The sequence below is a fragment of the Hylaeus volcanicus genome, chromosome 7 (assembly GCF_026283585.1).
Source record: "Hylaeus volcanicus isolate JK05 chromosome 7, UHH_iyHylVolc1.0_haploid, whole genome shotgun sequence".
Lineage (NCBI taxonomy): Eukaryota > Metazoa > Arthropoda > Insecta > Hymenoptera > Colletidae > Hylaeus > Hylaeus volcanicus.
The window spans coordinates 17,440,019-17,458,612 of record NC_071982.1 but is presented as its reverse complement, the minus strand read 5'-3'; the positions used below and the strand labels follow the sequence as shown (position 1 = coordinate 17,458,612).

Sequence of the window (18,594 nt, the reverse complement as noted above, 5' to 3'; positions counted from 1 at the left end):
CAAATGGCGGAAAAGGGTTAGGATTTGCGACGAGTATTTTTCCTCCAGATTTTCGTAACGGTTCTACCAGCCTGTTTCGCACCGCAGGATTAAGTATACACCACTGTGGGAGCTAAGTAATAACTGCCAATGGAATTAGAGACGCCGCGGAGTCGCGTATGGTAGATGGGATATACGTGACTGTACGTCGATGATTTTTATCCGCGAATTGATGATGGGATATCTATAGACACGGAAGCGGGACGTGGCGAGAGAGTCATCGAGCCGCCATTTAAATTCTCCAGCGAAGAATTTATCCTAAGAGATAGTGCGTCGACAATTTATTTAACCAGATGCCTAGTTGACAGTTCAGAATTTATACACCAAATTTCATAGCCCTCTGATTATATTTTCCAGATGTCAACGGAAGCTATTGCACAAGAAATTTTAACTATATGATCGAACCTATATGAACGATTTGAATTTCCCTCCACTCAACATGTTAATGATGAATAACTGAAAGAAAGAATCCTTGCAAGCTCCCTCAGAGTATACTAAAAGCGCCACTCGCAATTCGACTGTCACCGCGATCCATCTGTCAAATTTCTCCATTTCGGCCACAACCTTCAAAATTCCTCGTGTCAAAAATCCCGCGCTACGCTTGACCTCAAATCACGTGCGTCCGATGCTGATCCTCAGAGGCATTCAATATGTCCTGCTTCGGGGGCGACGACGAGCGGATCTACATGGTCGAGGTGCTGATCCACAAAGTTACCCTGACGCACAGCAAGATCAAAGATATCGGCGAGTACCCGATCTCGATAAAGGTGAAGTTCATGAACTTCCCCGTGTTCGAGATTACTCGACAGGACTTCTACTCTTACAAGCCACCACCCCCTGAGGACGAGGGTTGCACCCTGAGGTTCATGATAGGAAGAAGTTGCATGTTCGTTATGCAGCCCAAAGAACTGGTGAGGGAGTTGCAATCGACGGCGATGAAGGTCGGTGTGTTTCGAATTGGCGACACTTATCCAACAGCTGAGACGGAGGTAACCCTTCCCGGTTGCTTATGCGACCAAGTGGCGATGGTTCAGAACGACGCTGAGAATCTTCCCAAACCTTTCGTGGTGAAGGGTGTCTACAACCTGGTGGATCCTGGCGAGAATCCTTCAGGCACGTTGGAACTGGAGCTGCGATTGCTATGCTTTGGCAGGTCCATCATGACTCATTACGAGCTGCACCCCAAGTTCTTCACGTTCAGAAACCAGGACCAGGAACGAGAGTTCTGCGTTAGGCGACTGGTACCGCCCAGCTATCGTCCAGACGGTCTCGAACAGGACATTTCGGAATTTCCAGACAGAACCACGATGGACGAGTTGAAAGGCATTCCGCCTAAGACAACGCGCAAGGGGAAGGGAAGGAAAGGTAAGGGAGGGAAGGGTAAGGGCAAGAGGAAGGGCAAAAAGTGAAGTTTGAGCCCTTCAGAACTATAGACTGCGGCGAAATGGTAGCACAATTTCCTGCCATGTATAAAAGTATTCAAAGGCACCTCTGATCACGTGAATACAAAAATGTTCACACCTGTTAATTAACCCTTTCCTATCCTATGTCGAGTGAAATTCGATAGCACTGATAGTGTGCCCTTCACCCTGAACCACCCGTTACAAAATCTGTTGTTGCTTGTCTTCAACGTCACTATGGGAACTATGCAACATATCTGACGTAAAGTTCGTCGATTCGAGGCGTTGAAGCGGTTAGGTTACATTGCATCGGCCGTGAAACGACCACAAAATTAATGGCGTGTCTCAGCCGAACGTATCAGTAAAAGTCTCTCGCGTATTCGCGATTCTCCTCTAAATTCCCGTACAGTGAACCAAGTGATAAATGGCTTTGAAAAAAAAGGCTTCGACGTCGAAAGAGGAGCAGCTCTTTATGCTCGAGGTATTCATCGATCGAGTGAACCTGCAACCCGAAGGAACGTCGAGTATCAACACGGATGATATGATCGTCTGCGTGAAATTCACCGATCTGCCAGAATACGAATTGCACGTTCCTAAATGCAACCAAAACGATCACACGAATCATCCCGATGAGATAGAAAACGACCAAAAATTCGGTAAATCGTGTATATTTGCTAAGACTCCGAGTAATTTGATCAAGGCCCTGCGATATGCGCCGTTGCGCTTAGAAGTGTATCAAACAGAACCCTCGACGATGAAAAATGGAGCTGTTCTAGGTACAGCGACGATTTCCTTGCCCGCTTGCATGTGCAATCAGGTGTCCTCTGCACGAAATCGAATCAACGGATTAGCCTCGCCGTGCATAGTAAGAGACACCTTCGACCTAACCGATTCCACTGGCAAAACGTCTGGTAACGTATCCGTTGCTCTGAGATTATCTTGTTTCGGCAGCTCGATCGTTAAACGGTTCTGTCTGAGCGGAAAGTCCTTTGTGCTCGAGGACTCGCCACTTCAGAAGTTTCTCTGTCCTTATCTGAACCCCAGCAGGACGGATTCGAGGGACGAGAACATCCCTGTCGAACCGTCGCTGAGACGACCAGTGTCCCCGCCGCGTATTTCGATAAACGATCCTGGTTTCAAACAGCTGACCACAGCCGAGAAGCTCAACGATCCTAAGTTCCGGGAATTAGTTTACAGAGCTTATCCAGATGAACCCACTTGCTGCTGTCTGCCGACTGATCGATCGACGCATCCCATGGAATGTCGTTCCGGTTGCAACCGTCCTTGCTGCATGAAATTGAGAAATCCCGAGGCGCTGACGACGCACAAAGGGAAACCGACGGAGGACACGTCGGTTGGTACCTACTGCGTCAACGATTCCAACGGAGAACCACCATGCGCCAGCCCCACGCGACTTAGAGGCGGTGGAGACATCGAGCAGATTTACGTAGACCCCAGTGGATACAACTGGACCGACTACGACACAGATTGCACGTGGTATAACGAGAGAAACCGTGGAGAAGTTCGGTTAGAGGGCGGAGGGGAGAACAATATGTCCAGCTGTAGCTGTTCTGGCGGAACGGTGCCCGTGAAGAAGTCTCAGTCCAAGGAGAAGAACTTGATCGATATATTCAACGCGTGCAAGCCTCGCGTGACGTCCACTGGACCCAAACCCTCGTGTGCATGTGCGGGGAAGGACACAGAAATGTGGCACACTGGTGCCGCGAAATGCTCGAAGGAACCGTGTGTGGGAGTTGATTGTTTGATTCGAGCTTTCCAGGAGGCGCAGGAGTTCGTCGATTCCATTGGGAAGGTTCCAGGGCTGCCTGGACTGGGCCTGATGGACCCATCGGAGAGTCCCTTCTTCGGCAGAGATCTCGACAAGGACTACGTGCCCCAGGAACCTCCCAAACCCGAAAGAAAGAGGCTACAGTCGATCACTCCACAAGCACCCCCGCCACCCCCATGTAGTGCACCTTGCAACACGCAACGAGGGAAATCTTGCGATGACGTGCGTGCCCAGCTACCCTACGTGCCACCAGCTCCCTTGGGAGCTCTCATGCTACCACCTCGATTGGGAATCGTACGTGAAGCTATACCTGTGCTGCCCGAGGTAGGTCCAATGACGTCGACCAAACAGAGGAAAAGGGACGAGAAGAAGGAAGACAGAATCGAGAAGCACAAAGACCACGACATAGTGGCCGCGCTAATGGACACCGAGATGGGTCCTTGCGGTGAGCCTAGATGCAAGTCCAGGCGAAAGAGACCCGCAGAGGTTACGGATGGCACGCAGAGCGCTACTCAAGTCGCGTCGAAGACGGCGACTGGTCAGAAGTCTACGAGGGGTTCGAAGAAACGACGAGGTGGAACCACTAAACACCGCAGTCCTGTACATGTACGTGGCAGAGGTGGTGGTGGACGTGAAAAGGTTGAACGTGGCGGCGTGAAAACTACCGCAGCAGTAGGACATCGCAGAGGCAAGGACAGTGGCCACTCCCCAGGACCTGGAGGTGATCGCGATCAAGACTTCAGACCGCCGATCTCGGTCAGTAGACGAGTAATGCGATTCGTTTATTTCGTTGGCGACCACTACCCTGGGATCTACTACGGACACAGAGACTGCATCGACGTGCCTATAAGAGTACCAGCTAACATGGGGTGGCTGTGGAACACCTTGGCCATCGCAGGTAACCTCAAGCCGCGGATCGGTTGGAAGCCAGGCGCCATTAGTCGCTACGTGTACGAGCTGATGCAAGAGGCGAAGGAGAACTCGTTACTGGAGGAGACGGCATCGGCGACGACGACGAAATCGGCTGGAAAAACGGGAACTAGCCGAGGAAAGACGACGGAACATGGACGACCCGGGACTGGACGCGGAAAGACGGTTATAGAACGTGATAGAACGGGAAAAATGACGGCTGGACGTGGAAAAACTACGATAGATCGCTCGCGAGGTGGTGCTGGTGAACGAGGTAGATCTGCAACGACTGCCCAGAGGAGCATGTCGAGAAGACGGAATAGAAGGACGTCGGAATCCTTGCAGAGGGTGAAGGCCACCATGAACGACGAGGAGGAAGGCTCCGAGAACCCACCAACTCTTCACATTCACAGGAAAGACGGGACTTATTACGTGACTATGTACCCCATCAAACAAAAGGGCGAGGATGAGCCGCGCTTGTCCGAACCGATGAAGCCTTTGCAGTTCAAAATCATGAAGAACAAAGACGACGGCTCGGTAGCCTCTAGCTCTACCGCGTCCGACATGGAAATCGAATTCTCGCCACCTGCGGCGGTCACCAGGCAGCGCAAGAAACCCGACGTGGTCCACGTTGATACGCAAGTCCGTCAACAGGAGATTCTAGATGCCATAAAGACAGAAAGCGCGAAGAAGAAAGATAGGAGAAGCAGAAGGGAGAGAAAGTCGAAACCAGAGACCACGCGAGAGAAAACTAGAGAGAAAGAAGGAGGAGGATCGCGTACTGCGACGCGAAAAGAGAATTAGGGTATGCCAAATGGTGGAACCACTCGGGGCACTTCCTTCTGTTGACGGGCTTATCTATATGCTGACGCTTGCGCAAAGAGTGCTGGTTCTAATCTAATGCCAAACTCTTCCAACTTTTGTTGCTTTCAACGATAAATCAATGTTTTTAATGAATAGCGACGAGGTCCAAAAAGTGGGATACCCCTCAAATCAGTTCCATACTTTTGTGTACTCCACACTACCCTGAAGCTTGCACCTGGAAGACATCGAAAGAGAGAAATATGAGATATGTGAAGGAGATTACTATTCGAGTGTAAAACAAGTAGAATCGGTTTCCCAATCGCCCGTGCCAATCGCGAAGATAGCACAGTAATTCACTATGCTAGTTTCCCTAATCTCGAGTCTGCGTGTTTGGTACCAAGCGCGGCATCTTCAGGCTGGTTGCGCATGGCCGTCGACACGTTACCGACTGGAGTTAAACAGTTGACACGAGTTGAGCAATCAGTTTTCACTCTGCTGAAGAAATGGATGTCAAGACACAAGAGGAGCAAAATGAAAGTATACGACAGAGAATGTTGGACGTGAAGGAAATGCGCGTGGGAGAATGTCCGTCTGACTCACCGTGGATTAGACCTATTCGGATATATTATCAACATGATGGTGTACAACGAGATTGGGACGTGGTACGAGCACACGACGGAGTGAGTATAATCGTTTTCAATACGACCAGGAAGAAGCTCGTACTCGTCAGACAGTTCCGTCCTGCTTTCTTCTACACCTATCTTCCTGAAAAACGTGGATCAGTCGACCTCCAACGATATCCACCGACATTAGGTGTGACCTTGGAACTGTGTGCCGGTATTATCGACAAGGACAAACCACTTGTCGAGATCGCGAGAGACGAGCTCAAAGAAGAATGTGGTTACGATGCACCTGCAGAGGCCTTTAAATTGATCACTACCTTTAGGTATGTAGATGACAGTAGTCTGTTTTGGTAGCAAGCCATGATCTTCTTATGTAAGTATAAATATATAGATGGCACTTTGTATTTTGACAAGTATTATATACATCGTGCCGCAAAGAGAAATGTCGGATACACAAAAACCACGTGATCGCGACGGAAGCTCATTGGTCTATGGTCAAGAGTGTATTATTAAGTCCAATATATATTGGCGAGTGGATAAATGTCTTTCAAAACCGCGAAAAAAATGCTTGATGGTACACTCCATATATTTTGTTGTGTATTGATTGCAGATATACCTCTACTTCAGTTTGCAAGGATACACTTTTCTATGTAGAAGTTACGGATGAAATGCATACTCTCCCAGGAGGAGGTTCTGCATCTGAAGGAGAACTGATAGAGGTGGTGGAACTGAGTGTCCCAGAAGTGAAAAAATATATTGATTCAGAAGAGGTACAAAGTCCTCCAAGTTTCCTGTATGGTGTGACCTGGTTTCTAATTAATAAACCTGAACACTGTTCTTAACATATGCACCATTCCCTTTAAAATTTGTTCAATAAAAGTAATATTAATTGCACACAAAATAAAAAGATTATCTTTTAATTGAGTTTATTTACAAATAACGTGTATGTACATAAGTGAATGTGAAAGAGATGTATAGTAAGACAATGAATTCAGATAAACTGATGTTGAGTTAATGCTCAGCTTCATCTTTTGTGAATTGAGAACTAACCCAGGCAAGACCCCATTTTAGATTGGTCAGAAGAAACTTCAATGCCTTGGTCCATTGTTCTTCAGAATTAAATTGAATTCTAAAATAAGTTTTCATAAGATATACAGGATGGACATTTAAACTAATTTTGACTAAAAATCCTCGAAATATATATATATGAATAATATTACTTGATAGAGTAAGAGTTGCCGGTTGCGGAGTCTTCGATTTTACCGCGATCCATTCTGTATGGAAGACAGAATCCACTATCCCCCTTTTCCACTTGTTCTTTAAACTGCTGTAAACAATCTAAAAAAGCCACCATTCCCGCGTCGAACTTTGTATCCCATAAAAATTTAAATCCTCCACTTCCATATAAAGGAAGTTCTCTGTGCTGGTCAAGTGCTTCGATGTAACTGTGATTACCAAATGGCACTAAACGAAAACGTTTGAACGTGAGATTCATTTTTCGAGCAAGAGCTGTTAACAGTAAGGTCGTTTGTCCCCAAGCAGCGTTTATCTCGCTCCAATCAACTGGTGCACTTGGGAGTCTGCCTAAACGGAAGGAATTTATAGTTCCAAAATGTCCTGAGTGCCAGATATGAAATGTAGCATTGAAAACATTGGTTTTCTTCAGTCTCTCTAGTTGAGAAGCTGCATAGGCTAACTGGCATTCCAGACTAAAGAAATTCCTAGTGTTAATGGGAGCAAAGTAGAAGGAAATCATTAAATATAACAATGTGTCATAATTACCTACGATATTCATCTTCTGCCAATATGAGATCTCTTTTGTGTTTCGAGTACTCTTTCCAATATCTTTCTTCTTCTCTCTGTAATCTTTCCCTTTCCCTTTCTTGTTCAACTATCGCATTCCTAGTTGCAATTTCTTCCTTTCTCAATGCTTCCAATTCATTTATCATTCTCTCTTCCTCTGACCTGACATCCTGCAGCTCTTTGGCAAGAGTTTCCATTTCTACATCTTCGTGTCCCTGTTGTTGTTGTTCTATTTCTAATTTTTTTAGGTACTCATTGTAATCTGACCATTCTCCTTCATTCATCCTTAACTGTTGATCGACTAACAACAGAAGACTGTCTGTGCACTCATCACAGAGAGGATGATCAGCAGAGCTACTACTACTAAGAATATCAAACAATGTTGCTCGTACCTAAAGAAAAGTAAATGTGCTATTGTTTTTCCCACAGAGTGATGAGAGTGTACTTAAATACCTTTAAGTGATGACTGAGTGTCTCTGTTTCCCCAGAATCCCCAACTAACATGAATCCATTAGTTCCATTTGCAGATTCTGTTAATCTGAATGGTGGAACTAAATTTTCTATACTTCCACTTTGGGGTTCTATCTCTCCCACCACTTGTTGTTGGATGGGAACTATTATGAAAACATTTATATGTACTACATATGGTAGGAAAAGGTACTTACTCTACAGTGATTTCATAATAAAAACAGTCATGATCACAAATCACTAACAATGTTATCACAGACTCGAATATTACAAAAATAAACACATTAATAATTCAGGTGCGAGCAGCTTGTTAAAGATTAAAATTATCGTGACTGGAAACCATGTTATGTGCACAACCAAGAGGTATATACATAGCCTATTGACAATTAAGATTATGATAATACGAAATATATCGCGCACACGCAAGAAAACATGCCAATGAAACATATTAAGAATGATGGATGTTATCACAAGTCTGAGACAGTGGTGAAAAAAACAGTAAAACTTTTTACAAAATCATAGAGGTTGAAATAGAAATTACCTACGTGAAAGTTCTGCTATCGTATGTTCATCGAGATGATAGAAACTCGGATCTAATCGAAGAGGTTGAAGACACCGCTGACACGCGAAACTTACATTAGTTTTCATATCTACCATTCTAACGTTTCGTTACCGAAGAGTAACTTCCACTCTGCGATACACTTGAACACTACGTTATTTATAAATACGCAATTGACGCTTGGAAGACAGAGTCAGCTGATTCTGTTTCCATTGTATTCCGTAAGAAGGCGTCTGCGCACTGATAGTTGACTCAGTTGAATTCATACAGTCAACGATGAATTGAAAATTATAAATATCTATAACTAATGCTTTTGTGAATTTACAATACACCAAATACTTTTGCGATTCATCTATTGTTATTATCTGGAACGTTCTGCGAGGTTAAATATGTTGGAAACCATGCTTATATTGGATAAATAATTAAATTCAAATATATTTAAATTTTTAATTAAGTGGCGCCATCGGTGGGAAAATGCCCAAGTTTGTCGTGGAATTAGTTCCCTTTTCTGAACCCTAGATGGCACAACTGACTTGGAATTAATATATTTGTCGTATTTTATATTTAAACATGGTTCCACAGTTTCCAATAGATGTGCCAAGCATAATGTAGAGTAATTACCTTTGATTTATAAATTAATATTGAGTAAGAACGTATTTTCTACAGAATCTCTAAAAAAACTCGAGGCGCCATCTGTGATCAAAGTGTCTAAGTTTGTAGACAAATAGTTCCTAGTTCAGAACTCTAGATGGCACCATAGATTTATTTAAAACTTCGTTGCGAAAAAAGGACGGAAATCCATTTCTTTAGCTAGATTTTAATATAATAAAGCTTTTCAAGTTCTTAGTTGAACAGATTAAAATAGATTATGTGAATAAATTCTAATGAACTGTAACGTCGATATTTATATACTGTGTGGTCCATCTAGCGTTCAAAAAGTGAAACTATTTGTCTATAAACTTAGACGGTTTAATCGTAGATGGCGCCCTGAGTTTTTTTAGAAATTGTGTAAAAGATACGTTTTTACACAATATAAATTTATAAATCAAAGCTAATTACTCTACATTATGCTTGGCATTACTATTGGAAACTGTGAAACTATGTTTAAATATAAAACACGACAAATATATTAATTCCAAGTCAGTTGCGCCACCTGGCGTTCAGAAAAGGGAACTAATTCCACGACAAACTTGAGCGTTTCGCCGCCGATGGCGCCACTTAATAAAAAATTTAAATAAATTTTAATTTACAATTATTATTTGAAGATACAAGCATTGCTTCTAACATAAGTAACCCAACAAAACGTTCCAGATAATGAACATAGATGGTATATTATACCATTACAAATAAACATTTGATATATTTGATATATTACAGATTCGAAAAGGTATTAGTATTATAAGAAACACAGCACGCGTAATGAATAGCGGTAATACATTTGAATTGCCCACGTAAAAATGTGCTAAACATACTATACGTGTTGATTACATATCACTATAATATTGCCTCGATTTTCTTTTCTGCATTAAAAAAAAATAATCATTTAATTTTCCCGCGGCGTTTACAAACGATGCAGCACATTAGTCCGTCAGGGGCGCCCCCTGGATGCCTATAATTTGCAGTTCGTCTGCTGTTGCACGTTTAAATAAAATGTCTTGCTGTAAGTGAGTATCACGTCGTAACCGGTGTTATAAATCATAATTCAATCTCATCTACCACGCGACCTACAAAAGGTAATTAAATTAATCATTTATCATGCATCGTTTTCCAAATACGACTTCTTATCATGATTCATTGCTTGATATTTTTAGCGTGTCTTCAGAATCCAGCGAGAAATATTTCCGACTGTCGTATATCAAAGGGGACGCCTGGATTTCCAGAAAGGTATGTTTCCTTGGATCAGATTAACATTTCGTTACGAAAACGATGCGATAACGCGATATTTCTCACATGTTTAGCTGTTCTATTTCTAGAAATAGGCAGAATCTTATTTTCATAATTAAATATGAGTTGAAGGTTATGACGATCTGTTCGCAATTTGTATTCGACTGAACAGTGATTCGAATAGACCGTTATTAGTTCAAAGTGCATAGTTGACATTGTAATTTCGAGTGAAGCTGACGATTGAAATTAGATATCTAATGGATTGGAAGTAGTATATCTTTTATTGGGTATTTGTGAAATACTTCAAGGGAAAGTCACTAGGGTTCCATAAGAGTGACAGTAGTCCTTGTAGCAGGAATCGAATGAATCTTCTAACTGTGACGTTTTTAAATAATCGCGAGCACATATGGCACATAGTATTACTCTTGATATTGAAATTAAAGAGAGTACCATGCGCATAAATGTTTCAATGTTGATCGACACTACTGCATGTTAATTTATTACGTCATTTAATTTTTACACGAGCGTTTATAAGTACGACTATCAGAAAATAATTTTAGAATTAATTTAATTAATTAAATTAATTTCTTGTGACACAATGAGCCTACTATTTTAATATATAGGTTCTAATTCGTACTTGAATTTCTGGAATATCGTCACAGGCGTTGAGTAACATTTATACACGCATAAATATGTGGAGGCTGGCGAGGAATCAACAGGTAGCTCCTCGACTCTGTTCGCCGTCCCCACGATATAACTTAAGTTTCACGGACATTTATCATCGCAGTCCATTAACCTGCGCCATAACAATCGGCGTTTCCTACACGCAATTATATTAAATTTTCGCGCGGCTTTGGACAACCGTGTTGCCCTCTAGTGTATCACGTGACTTTACCCGCGATTTTGTACGCACTTTTCAAAGTGCGACTATGTTATTTAGCTTACGATATCGTATAACGATTGCTAGTCAGCGTCAGGAAGCATGATAGTCAATCTGTGTTACAGTAATTACGTACAAATATAGAATTCTTAACCTATGACATCCGTCGAAGTGGTGGAGCACGCGTTCCGTTTGAAATCAGATTCTAAAGGTCAGGTACAAAAACGTAATGTCTAATTGCACGTCAAGGGCCACTCCTTCGAAACGATAGTAAGTGACATGTATAAATAGGTTTTCCCAGATAGCCATCGCATTAATATGCAACAGCCTATGTGCATCGGACGTCGTACGATCATGCATCAACGCGTGCTTGGTTAGAATCGTAGCAGTGCATCGCGAAATAAATGATGTTTATTATAATTGAACAACCACGATCTATTAGTGTCAAACGTGTTATCAGATGTTTTATCGGTTGACACTTGGTTTAATTTCTTCCCAAATTCTTAATCGATCTAGTTCCTTAGGTTGCTCCGTTTTATTTTTAATTGTTTTGTTTGTATGGTAACGAGAGGTTATTTAACTTCCAAAAAAGATTTTATAAATAGATCCCCATGAATGTTACGATCTTAGAAGGTGATAATATATGTGCGTGAACGTACACGATGAAGGCATCCGATATTAATAATAATAACAATAACGATAATAGTAATATACTCAGTTTCGAATTCGTTGAAACGAAGGAAATAACCAATTACGAGGGAACGCAATTACGATTATCTCTCGAAGCAACGCTCGTTAACGTCGATACCCGGATCTCGTTCTTGACTTCGCCGACTCTGGCGATTATCGTTTGTACTTTCGACTTTAAATTAAACTGCGAACGTGACTCCTGTGCGAAATTTAACTGCAATCGAAGCGACGTCAACTTGCGCCGTGTAGCACTGTTCCCACACGTTGTTCCCAACGAAACTTCTTCAGAGTACATCTTCCTCGAAATCGTACTCGAAGATAACCGTGATAATAGATAGGATCCCACACCGTAAGATAGAGACAGATACAGGAATAGAGGGAGCAAGAAGGGGTCCACATAGATAGTCTGGAAAACGCTAAGAGAGGGAAAGAAGCGAAAGGAATGATCGAGTGGGAGGGAGAGCGTGGATTAAAGAGGGGTGGTGGGGTATCATGAAAGGGGGGGAGGAATAGGGTGGGCGGCGTCGGTTTCAAGCGGAGGAGTTGCCTTGGGGGCCGATGGGAGCCAAGTGCAGCGAGTTTGAGGCGAGGTGAGTGAAGCGCGGGCGTCACGACGACGTCGGCATCGTGGCTGGCCTCCGCCAATCCGTCCCTCAGCGGCCATGTTGCTCGTGTACCTGGGGCGGAGCACAGCCGTCTCTTTCTCTCTCTCTTTTCGCTCTCAGACCTGCTTCTCTTCCGTTTCTCCTTCAGCTTCGTCCTGGCGACGACGCTGGAGCGTCCTCGACTTCTTCTTCTTCTTCTTCTTCGTCATCCTCTTCATGGTCTTTTTCCCGTTTTCCATTCCTTTTTCGTCCTCTTGCATTGTCTCTGCTCTGTGGCTACTTGTTGGTCTTGTTCGCGGTCGCGTTACACTTCTTGCTGTTTCTTCGCCGTCCTCTTTCCTTCTCTTCTGCGGTCACCTTCGTCAGGGGGGCGAGGAGGAGGGCAGCTCGCGGGTCGCAGTCTGGGTTGTGCACCTGCGACCACTGACGTAACGTTGCTGGTATCCTGACCGCGGGTCGAGCTCTTTTGACCAAGATTCTTTCCTTGCGCTTTGAAACAAAATGATTTCCGGGGTGACATAACACTTCGGGGTTACTTGTACTCCTTTTTGGAATGGTCGTGCTACGTACGATCACTTTTGAGTTATCGATACTAAGTTTACTCGTTTTACCCGTAATTTTGCGCTTCTACATCGCAAATGGCGGCCAAACCCAGAGGCTGCTCCGAAACAGTAGCTTAATACTCCGAGTGGTGGGGATAACCACGCGTCCTTTATACAAAGAATCTTCGTGCCTCTCATGCAAACTTTACCATATTGGTTTCTGAGCATAGAGGTCCAACCCAGCTCCAAATGCTAAGCATATCCCCGTGTCTCTGAAGCAATCCCTATTACGCATACATTTCTGCTCTTTAGACGCAAAGAAAGAGGTCGCAGAAACCGATGTTACGCGATCGATCCCCCAAAGGAAACCGCTTCGGGGCGATCGTTCCTGATTTCCATCGGTGACGGCGATCAATTGATTTGTAAGCTTCGTTGTAATAACATTCAGAATTCCAATCGTCGTGGGACCACCGTATGTACCTATAGGACATTTACCCGCTGGAATTGCGGCCGTTGCGCGTTCGCGCAATTATCCCTGGCTCTCTTTCGCCGCGGTCGGCAAGATCTATGGGACAGTTGACGCGTTCTCGAAGGCGGAATACAATCGGGCTCGGGACTCGGTGCCTGGCAATTACACGCGATCCGCGTAATCGTAAAACGAAACGCTAAGCATGGAGTTGTTATTCCTCAGGCAGAAAACGTTGCGGGCAACGCGCCGTAAATCAGCCGGCGCACAGAGTGAGAAACTCCGAAAGGTGCCAGCGGTATCCTAATAATTGCGCGTGTCCAGGGTGTAAATAATTCACTACCCGGCTCGGATATCGTCCTTCCGTTGCGTACGCGCCGCTATGGTGGATTCCTCGAGTCTCTTCCGCCCCTGATCACTAGTTTCCATGTTGGCTCGAAAAGACCCACCAAGGGACGGTCTCTTAGGCAGAAATTTAATAATATATTCTTGTTATGTTTATATCGAATGAACATCAATCTGCTCCCATAAGTTTTCTGATATTTTCCAACCCTGATTAGTCTTCTTTCCCGAACAACGTTGTACATGATGTATCGCGTTGTATCAATTTCCTCAACATAACGTCGGCGTGTGCTTACAAACCTCGCGGTAGTTAATTGTCATCAACGACGGAAAACGTCCCAGCGACGGGCATTATAATTCACTTTAACAGCGTTTCGTTGGGAACCTGGGGTAACGAATTCCCTGCGGGTTGTTTGCATAACCCGTCGTAAAATATACAGATCGAATTCGGAGTGATTTGTTTTCTTTCAGAAAATTTCAGTCTAGGCGGCTAGGCGGGCGAAAATAAACATTTTTCCGTGGCATTTTCTTTTTTTGCCCCCTTGTATATATTTTTGCGCGCGCACGTTCGGAATAGTTGGAAATAGGGACGCTACGCATCCATCTTCGAACTATTATCTCCTACATAACTCATCTGTTTTTTCCCATCAGGCAAATTGCCGTTCCGGGCGCGGAATCGATCTATCCCTCCCCCCGGACCCCCACCGTTTTCCTCTCTATTCTGTCAAAACTGGCGTTTTTACATCGATGACTTACGATTCGAAAAAAAACCCGCCGCGAAATCCCGTGATTCATGAAAAAGCTGCGTGTTTTCACAGAGAATTTTTCGTCCAGTTTTTCCGCCAGATTTTCGCGGATATGTAATTTCATACGTGATTCCGTCAGTGGAGGTTAGTATCCAATATTTTGGAGAGAATAGAAATCGAGGTGGTATGGAATCTATTTCATTCGCGTACATAGTCAACCATAAAATAGTAAAATTAATCAAAGAAAAGGTAAGAGAGTATGCCCTCCATCTTGGAAACACTAGAACTCGTTTGGTAGTTCGTAAGACGACCAAGGTTCCACCCTCGCACACCTCCAACATCTTTTTCCAAGCACCTGTCGCAAGTGTCTCGACATCGTGGAGGGATGGTCTCCATCTTGGTCTCCACCAGGTTCGAGTTTCAGGAGTTCTGGTGGTTTTGGAAGCTGAGACGTCCCGCGGACGAGGACGCCCGCGGGGGTCGGGAACGCGGAGAGATCCTGGTCGATCCACTCACCGCGGGGATGCTCTGAATTCCGAAAACGAGACCGTGCTCTTCGTGGGCGGATCGTGGCCCATAAATACTTGCGGTGTAAACACGAGTCGTCGAATGTTTGGCCAGCTCCGGGGCTCGGCCAACCGTGCCACGGATTCGATCGCCTGATGTAAACCCTTTGGTTAAATAAACTCGGCCTCGTGCGGGCCACGTTTCGTCCGCACACGTCGTCGTCGTTCTCCGTCTCGCTCCTGGCGAAGAGTAATAACGAGATCGCACGAGATACGCCCGTGCTAATTAATAATAATTCTGCTCCTGCTGCTCGCAGCCAGTGCCACGAGCTATGTATCTGGGCTCCTAGACGGGGACGAGAGGGATGAAATTTACGATTTTGGATTCTCGAGGGATCAGGAAGTCTTCAGAATGATTGTCGAATTCCACTTTTTGGACATTTTTCGAGTTTGGATTTGAGGAATAGGAAGGGGATTATTTGTAAGGTCGATTTTCTTTACTTTTAGTTTGATGAGGTAGGTTAGGTCGGATCCTAAGGGCTTTCGTATGCGATACGCATTCTTTTCCTTATTTAGTTCGTGGATGTTCTTTCATTTTTTAAGAATATTAAAATGGGGTCAAAACAGAGTTTAAAATTTGGCAGAGGTCCTAGACATTTCTCGTAGAATTTACAGTTTTAGATTCTCTACAATTTTCTTAGATTGGAAAGAAGTCCAACGCATGAATTGGACCGCGAGATCCGTTCTTACACATGCATCACTGTCGTCGCGAAAGAGGAAAATTGAAAGTCGTTAGAATTAGTTTAACAACCTCGTATTACGCTATCGGGTCCATGATAAAGTGAATTCACGAGTCGATTTCAGGAGTCCTGTCACTAGGCGACTTTATCTCTGCAGCCGTGTTTTGTGCCTCTTATCTGTTTTCGGTGGGATCGCGGTGAAATGCAATAAATCATCCTGTCCCATAAACAATCGAAATCCAGGGATCATGCAACGATCATGAGACCAGTTCTTACGACATCGCGCCGAATGGTTCGATTCGAGCACAGCTCTCGTTGCCAAATGGCAGCAGACATCATTTATTCCTTTAAACGGGGATATTCCATTGATTGCAATAATTATCATCGACTAGTCTTAAAGACACTTTTTTTCAATTAAATGCAAAAGTGCATTTTACGTAGAACCGAATTGAATGATGCGACAATTTTTTATGTTTAATCGGACATCTCAACTTTTTGTTTTATAGAGTTAACCGATTTGTGCAATGAACGTCTTAAATGATACTTGCACTGGGCCATATAGGGCCCTCGCGAGCGAATTACAGTTCCCAAGCTCTGCGAACTCCCCGTGGTTCCCCGTTTTCCACCCGAAAAATCGCAAGAGGGTCATAGGCGTTCCGTGGATCGTGGTTTGCCCATAAGTGCACGTGCAACCGGTACGACGCGCGTTTATCGCGCAACGTGCGTCGGGTGGGCCCCGCGCGACGGGGGTCTCGCGTCCCGGACGTGTATTTATGGCCGAAAAAATATTTTATCATAATAATGCGGAGATACGCGGAGCCGCGGCAGGTTCCCTCGGCCTCTCGCGACGGCACCGTGGCGCAAATGAGCCGGTAGAGTGTCTGCATAAAGACGGGTTTGAATCCTGCTCCACCTTCTTGCACCCCCTCGAGGTCCGGGACGCAGGCCGATAGGTTACCGCGATTAGCAGAAAATTATTAGTATATCGATCGAGGTCCAACAATTTTTATCCCGTTCAGGTGGCACCCTGCGCGCCACTGTGTTGCAGCCGTATCGGTTACAAGTGAAACCGAGCAGCGTTGTAATGTACCCTAACGAGGCATAAAATGCGAGAACGACCGGAACGTGTTGCGATACGTTTTCGTTTTGTTCGAGTCGCGTGTGCCTAGGTGGTTATTGCTTAGTCATTTTTTTGGCGAAAATTGTGTTTGGGAAGAGGCGTTCAACGTCTCTGGGACATTGGTTTGCGTATTTCATAAAATGTGGGAAGACTATGGTGCTTTTGGTCGTGTAGGTAAACGTGTAGTCGTAGGAAGAGGATCTGTAGATGCGCCGCCACTGGACAGACCCTGATTTTTAATTGTGTATGCTTTTAAATCATATTTTGGTCTAGGAAATCATTCCCTAACGTGACCAATTAGTTGGTCCTAGCTGATCTTAGAGCCTCAAAGAGGCTCCTCCATCCCCTGTGTTCCATTTCTCGAAGTGTGAAACGAGTTTCGCCAGTCGAACTTCGCCTCGGGATCAAGGGTCGAGCATTCGCGGGGGCTGGGCTCTCCCGCGTGCTCAGGATCCGCAAAGTCGTTTAATTGTCCCTAAATCATTCCGGTGTGTTCCGGCGTCTCGCAGTCCGCCGTCAGCCGTCACGAAAATAAAGCACGCAGTCCCCCCAGAGCGAGCACGGTCGTATAAACGCTGCGACGCATACCACTTAACACATTAGTCGAACTGCGGCCAGGGTGCAGAATATCCTCGTTTAAGGTCGCTAAGAGAGGCCTCGGTCCCGCGGTATCGTGTTCGGTTACGCCTGAGAACGCCTCTTTCGACGAAGTTACGACACCTCCGCGGCTGGTTCCAAGCTGCGACTCTAATTGCGCGATAGCGTCTCGCCGCGTGTATTTGCACAGAACGGAAAATATCATCTCCCGCTGGCGTATGACGCTTATTAAACGACCACGGGGTCAGTTATCCAACGGCGACGCTGGCGGACGCGTTGATCGAAAGTTCCTCCTCGTGGGGATGCTAGTAGGGGGATGTTTTCTTAGGATTTTGATGAGAATTTTTTCAGAGGTTGGGGAGGCGATAGTTGAGAGAGTTGCAAAGTTCTTTGGCGTCACACTGTCCCATTTTTTAATAAAAAAGTGGCGAAGAAAGACTTTGAAGTACCAAAGCGTTGTAATTGAATAGGTGGGGACTGAAACGTTTGACTAATCCCAGTCTCAGCTTCAATTTTTCTCATATCGTGGCCTCTGTATATAATGCTTCGAGCAGTGATGTGTATAAATCAGAAATCCTCTGTAAGTGTAAGGCATCTACACTAAGCGACCTGACTGACCAGAACAACTCTTGTATACCTCCACCTACCTCCATTAAAATGTCAATAACCCCAGAAATTCAGTTAGATTGTTTATCAGTGTGGATCTTCTCACTTTGAACGTAGCTGGATGGTACATATCGTCGCGATGATTATTTCTGGGGTAACGAGAGTCGCGTTCCGCGAGACAGATGCGTGCGAGATGCGCGGGAAGGACAGGCGATCGTTAAATGTCCATTTATAACCTCTGGCGAAGCGGTTTACATTTTGGCGAAACGCGTTGAATAGAGTTGTTTGGGTTCATCCTCGAGAATCCGATGACACGGCTCGGCCCGCTGTATCGTGGGAGGATCATTAATCATCGTTCGGCGAAAAAACAAATTACGCCACTTCGGCGTCGTCATGGGTTTTGCGTGGTGCTGGTGACGGAACACACGGTCTGAAAACACCCCGGGATTCATTGATTTTTCCAAGGGGGAGGAATC

At 44.8% G+C, this 18,594-nt stretch overlaps 4 protein-coding genes across 5 annotated transcripts; 3 read left to right on the top strand and 1 right to left on the bottom strand.

The window, feature by feature from the left end:
- Window positions 1–689: 689 nt before the first annotated feature.
- On the top strand, window positions 690–1,448 carry LOC128879957 (uncharacterized). The gene has a single exon (XM_054129536.1). The coding sequence runs from the start codon at window positions 690–692 to the stop codon at window positions 1,446–1,448; it is 759 nt and encodes a 252-aa protein (XP_053985511.1).
- A 67-nt stretch (window positions 1,449–1,515) lies between these two features.
- LOC128879847 (uncharacterized) lies at window positions 1,516–4,998 on the top strand. Its single transcript, XM_054129372.1, has one exon. The coding sequence runs from the start codon at window positions 1,864–1,866 to the stop codon at window positions 4,939–4,941; it is 3,078 nt and encodes a 1,025-aa protein (XP_053985347.1). The 5' UTR covers window positions 1,516–1,863; the 3' UTR covers window positions 4,942–4,998.
- Window positions 4,999–5,347: 349 nt separating this feature from the next.
- LOC128879856 (uridine diphosphate glucose pyrophosphatase NUDT14-like) lies at window positions 5,348–6,484 on the top strand. The gene is made up of 2 exons (XM_054129389.1): window positions 5,348–5,887; window positions 6,175–6,484. Exons 1-2 carry the CDS (start codon window positions 5,445–5,447, stop codon window positions 6,404–6,406), a joined length of 675 nt encoding a protein of 224 aa, XP_053985364.1. The 5' UTR covers window positions 5,348–5,444; the 3' UTR covers window positions 6,407–6,484.
- On the bottom strand, window positions 6,469–8,627 carry LOC128879852 (beclin-1-like protein). 2 transcript variants are annotated; one of them, XM_054129379.1, is made up of 5 exons: window positions 8,381–8,627; window positions 7,821–7,981; window positions 7,347–7,759; window positions 6,785–7,273; window positions 6,469–6,693 (listed from the first exon to the last, which is right to left on the bottom strand). In XM_054129379.1, the coding sequence occupies exons 1-5, from the start codon at window positions 8,490–8,492 to the stop codon at window positions 6,576–6,578; spliced, it is 1,293 nt and encodes a 430-aa protein (XP_053985354.1). In that variant the 5' UTR covers window positions 8,493–8,627; the 3' UTR covers window positions 6,469–6,575. The 2 variants fall into 2 exon arrangements, with proteins under 2 accessions (XP_053985354.1, XP_053985355.1); XM_054129380.1 differs by having other exon boundaries at window positions 8,377–8,536.
- Between the last annotated feature and the right edge of the window lie 9,967 nt (window positions 8,628–18,594).

Bases quoted from the DNA above. Each gene is read 5' to 3' on its own strand.
- LOC128879957 (XM_054129536.1), top strand. From the start codon at position 690: ATGTCCTGCTTCGGGGGCGACGACGAGCGGATCTACATGGTCGAGGTG.
- LOC128879847 (XM_054129372.1), top strand. From the start codon at position 1,864: ATGGCTTTGAAAAAAAAGGCTTCGACGTCGAAAGAGGAGCAGCTCTTT.
- LOC128879856 (XM_054129389.1), top strand. From the start codon at position 5,445: ATGGATGTCAAGACACAAGAGGAGCAAAATGAAAGTATACGACAGAGA. The intron at 5,888-6,174 runs GTATGTAGATGA...TATTGATTGCAG, and splicing joins AAATTGATCACTACCTTTAG to ATATACCTCTACTTCAGTTT.
- LOC128879852 (XM_054129379.1), bottom strand. From the start codon at position 8,492: ATGGTAGATATGAAAACTAATGTAAGTTTCGCGTGTCAGCGGTGTCTT. The intron at 7,760-7,820 runs GTATTTAAGTAC...ACTTTTCTTTAG, and splicing joins CACTCAGTCATCACTTAAAG to GTACGAGCAACATTGTTTGA. The intron at 7,274-7,346 runs GTAATTATGACA...GAATTTCTTTAG, and splicing joins GCAGAAGATGAATATCGTAG to TCTGGAATGCCAGTTAGCCT.